At 38.4% G+C, this 12,279-nt stretch overlaps 1 protein-coding gene across 4 annotated transcripts in view; it reads left to right on the top strand.

The window, feature by feature from the left end:
• ADGRV1 (adhesion G protein-coupled receptor V1) overlaps positions 1–12,279 on the top strand; it is a 546,992-nt gene that overhangs the window by 215,731 nt on the left and 318,982 nt on the right. For all 4 annotated transcript variants that reach the window (XM_004759095.3, XM_045074447.1, XM_045074448.1 and 1 more), the window contains exon 77: positions 10,593–10,835. In XM_004759095.3, the coding sequence (XP_004759152.2) occupies positions 10,593–10,835 (243 nt within the window). The remainder of the gene's footprint in view (positions 1–10,592; positions 10,836–12,279) is intronic.

The raw sequence follows: 12,279 nt of genomic DNA, 5'->3' as shown, positions 1-12,279 counted from the left end.
ATACCCAGGGAAGCCCTAGCTACTAAAGACATTATAATTATGGATTAAGAGAATGTTGTGGGTAGTACATAGAATGCTGTATATATCCTTTTTCCTAACTAGGGAAATGCTGCTAAACCCATTTCTAAGTAGTTTCAGTTACATAAGAGAAAGAATTTGGTCTTCCCAGTGTAATACTACAATCATAGAGTTGAGTTTTCTTCTGCATCCTGAGAAGCAGCTAATTTCCAAAGCATTTTGCTCTTGTTGACTTCCCAGCTGTTAAAAGGCAAAGTATAAGTAAGAGTGATATACATTCTAGTTGCAGGAAAAGGAAATTTAAAAAGAAGGAAGAAAGTGATATTCTTAGGAGAATGAAAAAATATTTTTCAAAAATATACTGTGAACTTCTAATATGCATTTTAACATCTCACATTTTGTGACCAGAAGGAAACATGACTTTATCTAATTTAAATTCTTTCTTTGTTTAATAAACTGATACTTAGAGATGTAAATGAGACTGGTTCGGTGGCCGTGTTTTTCCATAGTAGGCTCTGAGAAATTATTTGGAGGTCCCAGCAGACCTAAGAAACATCTCTACATGTTTACATAAAGAAGGGCTTCAAGAATACTGAACTTATTTAGGAAAATGGTGGTAAGAGCTTGGACTCTGATGATAGAAGACTTGGTTCAAATCTTAGCTCTTCAGCTAATGAGCTGAGTGACATGGGACAAGTTGCTTAGCCTCCCTGAGCCTCCTGTGTTTCATGGGCTTAATGAGAGCATTGTTAGATTAAATGAGATAATGAATGAGAGAAGTTCCTTGCACAGTTCTTAGAGGGAGTTGCCCCTTCATAAGAGATATAATAATAATTATATAATTATAATAAGTAATAATTTTTATTCAGAGTGGATGGAAATGGAGCCCAAGACAATGTAATTGTTAGTAATATAATTGTAACATGGTAGCTACATTAACACTATTACATATTACATACAATGTAATTGTAATGTAGTAGCTACATTAACACTAGTGGTTACAGAATTATTACAGCACAGCAACACAACACAGCAAACACATTCATCCATAGAATGACATCACTGATTAATGGTGGTTTCTTCTAATTTCAGTCCAGTCTCCCAACCCTCAACATGAAGTTTGTTTGTTTGTTTGTTTTAAGATTTTATTTGTTTGTTTGACAAAGAGACAGAGAGCACAAGCAGGCAGAGCAGCAGGCAGAGGGAGAGGGAGAAGCAGGCTTCCCACTGAGCAGAGAGCACAATGCGGGGCTCAATCCCAGGACCCTGGGACTAGGACCTGAGCCTAAGGCAGCTGCTCTACCGACTGAGCCACCCAGGCGCCCCATGAAGTTTTTCTACTCTGTCATATCTCTAATAATCATTTCTACAGTTATCCACTATTTTCATTTTGAAGTTACAAAGAATTTAGGTAACTTTCCCAAGTAAGATACTTGGCCAAGATTTAAACTTGTCTTTTTTTTTTTTTTTTTTTTTAATTTTTTATTTTTTATAAACATATATTTTTATCCCCAGGGGTACAGGTCTGTGAATCACCAGGTTTACACACTTCACAGCACTCACCAAAGCACATACCCTCCCCAATGTCCATAATCCCACCCCCTTCTCCCAAACCCCCTCCCCCCGGCAACCCTCAGTTTGTTTTGTGAGATTAAGAGTCACTTATGGTTTGTCTCCCTCCCAATCCCATCTTGTTTCATTTATTCTTCTTCTACCCACTTAAGCCTCCATGTTGCATCACCACTTCCTCATATCAGGGAGATCATATGATAGTTGTCTTTCTCTGCTTGACTTATTTCGCTAAGCATGATACGCTCTAGTTCCATCCATGTTGTTGCAAATGGCAAGATTTCATTTCTTTTGATGGCTGCATAGTATTCCATTGTGTATATATACCACATCTTCTTGATCCATTCATCTGTTGATGGACATCTAGGTTCTTTCCATAGTTTGGCTATTGTGGACATTGCTGCTATAAACATTCGGGTGCATGTGTCCCTTTGGATCACTACATTTGTATCTTTAGGGTAAATATCCAATAGTGCAATTGCTGGGTCATAGGGCAGTTCTATTTTCAACATTTTGAGGAACCTCCATGCTGTTTTCCAGAGTGGCTGCACCAGCTTGCATTCCCACCAACAGTGTAGGAGGGTTCCCCTTTCTCCGCATCCTCGCCAGCATCTGTCATTTCCTGACTTGTTGATTTTAGCCATTCTGACTGGTGTGAGGTGATATCTCATTGTGGTTTTGATTTGTATTTCCCTGATGCCGAGTGATATGGAGCACTTTTTCATGTGTCTGTTCACCATCTGGATGTCTTCTTTGCAGAAATGTCTGTTCATGTCTTCTGCCCATTTCTTGATTGGATTATTTGTTCTTTGGGTGTTGAGTTTGCTAAGTTCTTTATAGATTCTGGACACTAGTCCTTTATCTGATATGTCGTTTGCAAATATCTTCTCCCATTCTGTCAGTTGTCTTTTGATTTTGTTAACTGTTTCCTTTGCTGTGCAAAAGCTTTTGATCTTGATGAAATCCCAGTAGTTCATTTTTCCCCTTGCTTCCCTTGTCTTTTGCGTTGTTCCTAGGAAGATATTGCTGCGGCAGAGGTCGAAGAGGTTGCTGCCCGTGTTCTCCTCAAGGATTTTGATGGATTCCTTTCGTACATTGAGGTCCTTCATCCATTTTGAGTCTATTTTTGTGTGTGGTGTAAGGAAATGGTCCAATTTCATTTTTCTGCATGTGGCTGTCCAATTTTCCCAGCACCATTTATTGAAAAGGCTGTCTTTTTTCCATTGGACATTCTTTCCTGCTTTGTCGAAGATTAGTTGACCATAGATTTGAGGGTCTATTTCTGGGCTCTCTATTCTGTTCCATTGATCTATGTGTCTGTTTTTGTGCCAGTACCATGCTGTCTTGATGATGACAGCTTTGTAATAGAGCTTGAAGTCCGGAATTGTGATGCCACCAACGTTGGCTTTCTTTTTCAATATCCCTTTGGCTATTCGAGGTCTTTTCTGGTTCCATATAAATTTTAGAATTATTTGTTCCATTTCTTTGAAAAAGATGGATGGTACTTTGATAGGAATTGCATTAAATGTGTAGATTGCTTTAGGTAGCATAGACATTTTCACAATATTTATTCTTCCAATCCAGGAGCATGGAACATTTTCCATTTCTTTGTGTCTTCCTCAATTTTCTTTCATGAGTACTTTATAGTTTTCTGAGTATAGATTTCTGTGTCTCTTTGGTTAGGTTTATTCCTAGGTATCTTATGGTTTTTGGATGCAATTGTAAATGGGATTGACTCCTTAATATCTTTCTTTCTTCTGTCTTGCTGTTGGTGTAGAGAAATGCAACTGATTTCTGTGCATTGATTTTATATCCTGACACTTTACTGAATTCCTGTATAAGTTCTAGCAGTTTTGGAGTGGAGTCTTTTGGGTTTTCCACATATAGTATCATATCATCTGCGAAGAGTGATAATTTGACTTCTTCTTTGCCGATTTGGATGCCTTTAATTTCCTTTTGTTGTCTGATTGCTGAGGCTAGGACCTCTAGTACGATGTTGAATAGCAGTGGTGATAATGGACATCCCTGCCGTGTTCCTGACCTTAGCGGAAAAGCTTTCAGTTTTTCTCCATTGAGAATGATATTTGCGGTGGGTTTTTCATAGATGGCTTTGATGATATTGAGGTATGTGCCCTCTATCCCTACACTTTGAAGAGTTTTTGATCAGGAAGGGATGTTGTACTTTGTCAAATGCTTTTTTCAGCATCTATTGAGAGTATCATATGGTTCTTGTTCTTTCTTTTATTGATGTGTTGTATCACATTGACTGATTTGCGGATGTTGAACCAACCTTGCAGCCCTGGAATAAATCCCACTTGGTCGTGGTGAATAATCTTTTTAATGTACTGTTGAATCCTATTGGCTAGTATTTTGTTGAGTATTTTCGCATCTGTGTTCATCAAGGATATCGGTCTATAGCTCTCTTTTTTGGTGGGATCCTTGTCTGGTTTTTGGGATCAAGGTGATGCTGGCCTCATAAAATGAGTTTGGAAGTTTTCTTCCATTTCTATTTTTTGGAACAGTTTCAGGAGAGAATAGGAATTAGTTCTTCTTTAAATGTTTGGTAGAATTCCCCCGGGAAGCCGTCTGGCCCTGGGCTTTTGTTTGTTTGGAGATTTTGAATGACTGTTTCAATCTCCTTACTGGTTATGGGTCTGTTCAGGCTTTCTATTTCTTCCTGGTTCAGTTGTGGTAGTTTATATGTTTCTAGGAATGCATCCATTTCTTCCAGATTGTCAAATTTATTGCCGTAGAGTTGCTCATAGTATGTTCTTATAATAGTTTGTATTTCTTTGGTGTTAGTTGTGATCTCTCCTCTTTCATTCATGATTTTATTTATTTGGGTCCTTTCTCTTTTCTTTTTGATAAGTCTGGCCAGGGGTTTATCAATTTTATTAATTCTTTCAAAGAACCAGCTCCTAGTTTCGTTGATTTGTTCTATTGTTTTTTTGGTTTCTATTTCATTGATTTCTGCTCTGATCTTTATGATTTCTCTTCTCCTGCTGGGCTTAGGGTTTCTTTCTTTTTTTTTTTTTTTTTTTTTTTAAAGATTTTATTTATTTATTCGACAGAGAGAGATCACAAGTAGGCAGAGAGGCAGGCAGAGAGAGAGAGGAGGAAGCAGGCTCCCTGCTGAGCAGAGAGCCTGATGCGGGACTCGATCCCAGGACCCTGAGATCATGACCTGAGCCGAAGGCAGCGGCTTAACCCACTGAGCCACCCAGGCGCCCCTTAGGGTTTCTTTCTTGTTCTTTCTCCAGCTCCTTTAGGTGTAGGGTTAGGTTGTGTACCTGAGACCTTTCTTGTTTCTTGAGAAAGGCTTGTACCGCTATATATTTTCCTCTCAGGACTGCCTTTGTTGTGTCCCACAGATTTTGAACCGTTGTATTTTCATTATCATTTGTTTCCATGATTTTTTTCAATTCTTCTTTAATTTCCCGGTTGACCCATTCATTCTTTAGAAGGATACTGTTTAGTCTCCATGTATTTGGGTTCGTTCCAAACTTCCTTTTGTGGTTGAGTTCTAGCTTTAGAGCATTGTGGTCTGAAAATATGCAGGGAATGATCCCAATCTTTTGATACCGGTTGAGTCCTGATTTAGGACCGAGGATGTGATCTATTCTGGAGAATGTTCCATGTGCACTAGAGAAGAATGTGTATTCTGTTGCTTTGGGATGAAATGTTCTGAATATATCTGTGATGTCCATCTGGTCCAGTGTGTCATTTAAGGCCTTTATTTCCTTGCTGATCTTTTGCTTGGATGACCTGTCCATTTCAGTGAGGGGAGTGTTTTAAAGTCCCCTACTATCATTGTATTATTGTTGATGTGTTTCTTTGATTTTGTTATTAATTGGTTTATATAGTTGGCTGCTCCCACATTGGGGGCATAGATATTTAAAATTGTTAAATCTTCTTGTTGGACAGACCCTTTGAGTATGATATAGTGTCCTTCCTCATCTCTTATTATAGTCTTTGGCTTAAAATCTAATTGATCTGATATAAGGATTGCCACTCCTGCTTTCTTCTGATGTCCATTAGCATGGTAAATTCTTTTCCACCCCCTCACTTTAAATCTGGAGGTGTCTTCGGGCTTAAAATGTGTTTCTTGGAGGCAACATATAGATGGGTTTTGTTTTTTTATCCATTCTGATACCCTGTGTCTTTTGACAGGGGCATTTAGCCCATTCACATTCAGGGTAACTATTGAGAGATATGAATTTAGTGCCATTGTATTGCCTGTAAGGTGACTGTTACTGTATATGGTCTCTGTTCCTTTCTGATCTACCACTTGTAGGCTCTCTCTTTGCTTAGAGGACCCCTTTCAATATTTCCTGTAGAGCTGGTTTGGTATTTGCAAATTCTTTCAGTTGTTGTTTGTCCTGGAAGCTTTTAATCTCTCCTTCTATTTTCAATGATAGCCTAGCTGGATATAGTATTCTTGGCTGCATGTTTTTCTCGTTTAGTGCTCTGAAAATATCATGCCAGCTCTTTCTGGCCTGCCAGGTCTCTGTGGATAAGTCAGCTGCCAATCTAATATTTTTACCATTGTATGTTACAGACTTCTTTCCCGGGCTGCTTTCAGGATTTTCTCTTTGTCATTGAGACTTGTAAATTTTACTATTAGGTGACGGGGTGTGGGCCTATTCTTATTGATTTTGAGGGGCATTCTCTGAACCTCCTGAATTTTGATGCTCGTTCCCTTTGCCATATTGGGGAAATTCTCCCCAATAATTCTCTCCAGTATACCTTCTGCTCCCCTCTCACTTTCTTCTTCTTCTGGAATCCCAATTATTCTAATGTTGTTTCGTCTTATGGTGTCACTTATCTCTCGAATTCTCCCCTCGTGGTCCAGTAGCTGTTTGTCCCTCTTTTGCTCAGCTTCTTTATTCTCTGTCATTTGGTCTTCTATATCACTAATTCTTTCTTCTGCCTCATTTATCCTAGCAGTTAGAGCCTCCATTTTTGATTGCACCTCATTAATAGCTTTTTTGATTTCACCTTGGTTAGATTTTAGTTCTTTAATTTCTCCAGAAAGGGCTTTTATATCTCTCGAGAGGGTTTCTCTAATATCTTCCATGCCTTTTTCGAGCCCGGCTAGAACCTTGAGAATTGTCATTCTGAACTCTAGATCTGACATATTACCGATGTCTGTATTGATTAGGTCCCTAGCCTTCGGTACTGCCTCTTGTTCTTTTTTTTGTGTTGAATTTTTACGTCTTGTCATTTTGTCCAGATAAGAGTAAATGAAGGGGCAAGTAAAATACTAAAAGGGTGGCAACAACCCCAGGAAAATATGCTTTAACCAAATTAGAAGAGATCCAAAATCGTGAGTGGGGAGAAAGGGGATAAAAAGAGGTTCAAAAAGGAAGAAAGAAAGAAAAAAACAAAAAGAAAAGAAAAAGAAACAAAAAAGAAAAGAAAAGAAAAGAATTTTTAAAAAAAGAAAACACCTAAGAAAAATGTAAAAAATATATATATATTAGATAAACTAGTAAAAAATCGTTAAAAAAGAAAAAGGTAACAGTTAAAAAAAAAAATTTTACCCGAAGGCGATAAAAAAAAAATGAAAAAGAAAAAATTAAATTAACTGCAAGACTAAAAAAAAAATCACAGGAAAAAAGCCATGAGTTCCGTGCTTGGCTTTCTCCTCCTCTGGAATTCTGCTGCTCTCCTTGGTATTGAAACCGCACTCCTTGGTAGGTGAACTTGGTCTAGGCTGGATTTCTTGTTGATCTTCTGGGGGAGGGGCCTGTTGTAGTGATTCTCAAGTGTCTTTGCCCCAGGCGGAATTACACCGCCCTTACCCGGGGCCGGGGTGAGTAATCCGCTCGGGTTTGCTTTCAGGAGCTTTTGTTCCCTGAGCGCTTTCCGTAGAGTTCCGGAGGACGGGAATACAAATGGCGGCCTCCTGGTCTCCGGCCCGGAGGAGCCGAGAGCCCAGGGCCCCACTCCTCAGTGCGCGCTCAGAGAACAGCGCCCAGTTACTCCCGTCTGCCTGACCTCCGGCCGCGCTCCGAGCTCACCGAGCCTGCGACCGGTTCAAGGTAACACGGAGCTGCGAGCTTACTGTCAGCTCTGTCTCTGTAGCCGGCTTTCCCGTTCCAATACCCGCAAGCTCTGCGACACTCAGACACCCCCGATCCTTCAGTGACCCTGCGGGACCTGAGGCCACGCTGACCCCGCGTGGGCTTCGCCCCGGTTTAGCCTCTGGAGCGATGTCCCTCAGCGGAACAGACTTTTAAAAGTCCTGATTTTGTGCGCGGTTGCTCCGCCGCTTGCCGGGAGCCGGCCCCTCCCCCCGGGGTCTATCTTCCCGTCGCTTTGGATTCACTTCTCCGCCGGTCCTACCTTTCAGAAAGTGGTTGTTTTTCTGTTTCCAGAATTGCTGTTCTTCTTCTCTTCGATCTGCCGATGGATTTTCAGGTGTTTGCAATCTTTAGATAAGCTATCTAGCTGATCTCCGGCTAGCTGAAGCAGTCTCAGCCTGCTACTTCTCCGCCATCTTGACTCCTCCCCTAAACTTGTCTTTTGAATTCCAGACCATTTCCCCTTTCCCTGCTGCTTTATGGATTGGTTCTATACTAGCAAAATGTGTAAAGATGATAGTGAATTAATTTAGGAGGCATTTCCTCACCCATAAAATCCGTTTAAAGTAAACAGGTTATTTAAACATTTATTGTTGCAAATATTTGAAGAAATATGTAAATAAGCAAGATATTATTTTATTATTACTTTGTCTACTTCCAAGCAGATCTGGGATCGTGAAAAATAATTTTATACTAGTTGAACAAAAGCTCACCCTGGAAGGCTTCTGACCTAACTAGGAAAGGAACTTAGGGCCGTTACACATGAAATAGGTTCTTGTGAGGTCTCCAAGTCACGTTTAAGTTTAGGGAGGTGTAAATATGATCTGTGAGTTTTGGTTTCCCAGTATAATTCAGGCATCTTGTTTGAATAGAGTATTTTTGTTATAAGACTGGAAGATTCATTTGTTTCTAGTCTAATTATGTGTTGGCACCTATCTGCAGGTTATTCAGTTTTAGATAGTACTTTACTTAGATTATAACTTATTCTTTTGACCCTACGTTGTTGTAATAACCATTGTAATCATCATCAAAAAGCGAAGAAATATTTCACTAGGGAAAAAAAGGCAGGAGTCTGTGTTGGAGCATACTATGCTGACATCCTTAGTTACATGAAATTGTTGTGATTTCAAGCTAACTCGGACATTAGGGAATAATAATTCTTGAATTAGTTACCCATACTTTCCTAGTATTTTAGTTTATTGTAATTGCCAAATTTGGTTTCTCAAAAATGAGACGAATACTATTATCTCCACATTTCAATACTACTGACAGTTGATCAGGTAAAGAATGATATGTGCCATGGGGAAGCTGAATATATTTCTTCAGATAATAAAATGAGGTTAAGTTCATTTGCTGTATGGCTAAGATTTGACTTAGTTCTTGGATTTTATTAAAGTGTGTTATATTATTTCATGACATAATGATTCTCCTTAAAATGATCACAAAACAAATGATGAATAAGGCCCCTAATAGGTAAAAGTAATGCATTATATCAAACTAGACAATGACACACACAGTTGAAAAATATATCAGCTTAGTTTTTTTGAGTTATGCCAGAAAGCTAAGATTTTTATGTTACTGTGTAAGAGTGAATAAGTAAAGACAGGTAACACTATGTTACAAATTTAATTCAGGCTTTAGAGAATAATTTTTTGAGATTGTTAAGAAAGAACTGATATGAAACATGACAAACTATAACCAGCAGACTAAATTTAGTCTTATTTGATACTGAATTGGGGGAAATTTTGAAAAATACATAAAATTACAGAATTGACTATTATCACTATTTGTTCATATATCTGTGTAATCCTTTAAAAATAAAAATAAAAATTAAATCTTACAAAGTTGGAGCTCTCTTTCTCCCCTATTCTCAGCATCTTTCTCCAACTCCATATCCTGCCCTAACCCCAAGCCAACCCAGGCCAACTGCTGTCAGTGATATTTTGAGGGTTTTTTTTTTTTTATTTTTGTCATTTTGTCAATTGTTATTTTATTTTAATTTTTTTATTTGAGTATGGTTGACACACAATGTTACATTAATTTCAGGTATACCACATAGTCATTCAACGTTTCCATACATTACACCATGCTCACAAGTGTAGCTACCATCTGTTACCAGACAACACCATCACAGTACCATTGACTATATTCCCTGTGCTGTGCCTTCTATTCCCATGAGTTATTCATTCCATAAGTAGGAGCCAATATTGTTGTTAAATCTTTACATAAATGTGTCTCTATTAACATTATGTAGTAAGCTCTAATTTTAAACTTTACATTTATTGTATTGTGCTATATACATCATTATGCATCTTGATTCTTTTTACTCATTAGCATGTTTTCAGATCCATCCACAGTGAAAAGCACTGAAATGGTTCATTCCTTTTAACTTCTTTTTTTTTTTTTTTAAAGATTGTATTTATTTATATTAGAGAGAGAATGAACATGAGAAGTGGGAGGGTCAGAGGGAGAAGCAGACTCCCTGCCGAGCAGGGAGCCCGATATGGGACTCGATCCCAGGACTCCAGGATTATGACCTGAGCCGAAGGCAGTCACTTAACCAACAGAGCCACCCAGGTGTCCCATTCCTTTTAACTTCTAAATAACATTTCATTGTATTGATAGGTTTTATTTATCTCTTTGCATATTGAAGTACACAAAGTTTGTCTCCTGACGCCGATTTTCTAGTAAGGCACTTACCTGGAGAGAGTAAAGGTGTTTCTTCAAGAAAATCTGAAAAAATAAGCCCTGTGGTAATCTAACATAAGAACTTAATCCTGTGATTATATGGAATGTATCTCCAGATGTGTATTTATTTTTATAATTATGTATATAAATAAAATTATTTCTTAATGTCAGAGTTAGATAAAAATAGGAACATTGGTAATCATCCTTCTTGTCTCATTTTCTACTTGTCAGATACCTCACGTTGAAAGGCCCTTTTTTGTGGAACTGTATGAAGTAAGTGCTGGAGCAGCAATAAACAATAGTGCCAGATTTGCACCGATTAAATTCTTACAGAGTGACGAACCTCCAAGCCTCGTGTATTTTTCTGTGGGTTCTCGGCTGCCAGTGGCTCATAGGAAGGCCACTTTAATCACTTTGCAGGTGGCCAGAGATTCTGGGACAGGACTGATGATGTCTGTTAACTTCAGTACCCAGGTGAGCATGGAATATCTAGATTAGGGTTTTCTTCTTTACCTGTAGCTCATATAATAAGAAAGAATATTTGATAACATGATTTTCTCATGATACTATCATAATTCACCCTGTGTTTATTACATTAAACTTTATTCTTGAAACAGTTCAGTTGTTTAACTTTGGTCATGTTTTAAGGTGATAGTCTTGTATTTCTTTTTTTTTGAAAAAGGTGATAATACAATGCAAAGTGTTTTTATATGAATCCGTTCTATAAAATCTTTAGGGAGCTAAAATTTTTCCAGAATGTAACTTTGAAAACCCAGAAACAAAAAGTTAAGAATCTTTGTTATGTTCTGTATCTGAACTGGTTGAAAATCTCCTTCTCCAAAACATTACATGCTAATTGATCTTTAGGGTTCTTTAAATCCCTGATTTCATGAGGTCTCCCTGCCATTTTTCACATCCTTCCTGTTAGGGGATCTTGGGGAAGCAAGAGAGTAGGTGAGTAACCAGGGACTCAGAAGAGCAATACTGTGTAACACTAAGTGACCGGACCCTGGACTTGGTCCAGATAACGCCATCAACATTTCTAGCATTATTTTTTAAACTTTGTTTTAGCAGCCATACTCTAATATTATATTAACACAAAAGTATGTATCTACTCTGCTTAAAACACATTTGTGGGGATTAGAGCATGCCCACTTTAGCTCTCTACCCCGCCTTTTTTCCCTTGACTCATCTAACTCAAAGAAATCCACAGTTTGGAAACCACCATTCTGGTCAATGCTGCCATTCCCCCTCTCTCAAGATTCCAACCCTGGAGACTCTTTAGGCCTCTAGGTTTCAAAGGTGGTTGCTGTTGTATTAACAGCATAGAGATTTGAACCAAAGCTGTGCATAGTGAACTGTCTGGAAGCTTGCCAGGCAGAAAAGCTGGTCTTTGTGACAGTCCACAGCTTGGAAAATAAGAAGGTAAAACTCTCTATTATATGAGACTCTAGAAAAATACTCCATTCTCAATAGCCTTGAAGTGAGTGTTATGAAGCCGAAGAGAGGTATTTTGATTCATAGTGGGAGATTCTCATATTTTTTTTTTCTTTTGAGCTTTGAAGATAGGAAGAGAAATGGGATAAAATACATGCTTCATTCTTCTTCTCCCATGAAATCCATATCATCATATGCTCACTACTTTGTAGAGGGGAAGAAGGGGCACTGGAGATGAAGGAGAGAGGATAAAGAGATTTGAGGCACATTATCAACTAGTTCATGCACTCAAATGAGAGTGAGATTCAGGTCGCCATAATAAGAATCTAAATGCTAGTATCTCTATCAGAGTTACTTACAGTCTTTCTAGATTCGTCATAAATGATTCCTTGAAAAACACATGCTGTCACTAGCATGTAACTCATACCATTTTTATAACACTATAAAAATCAACATGAAGGGTCCCTGTGGTGATGAAAGT

The sequence above is a fragment of the Mustela putorius genome, unplaced genomic scaffold, assembly GCF_011764305.1.
Source record: "Mustela putorius furo isolate JIRA1106 unplaced genomic scaffold, ASM1176430v1.1 tig00537350_pilon_pilon_pilon, whole genome shotgun sequence".
Taxonomy (NCBI): Eukaryota; Metazoa; Chordata; class Mammalia; order Carnivora; family Mustelidae; genus Mustela; species Mustela putorius.
Note: the sequence above shows the minus strand (reverse complement) of the source record. Positions and strands in the feature narration are given on the sequence as shown.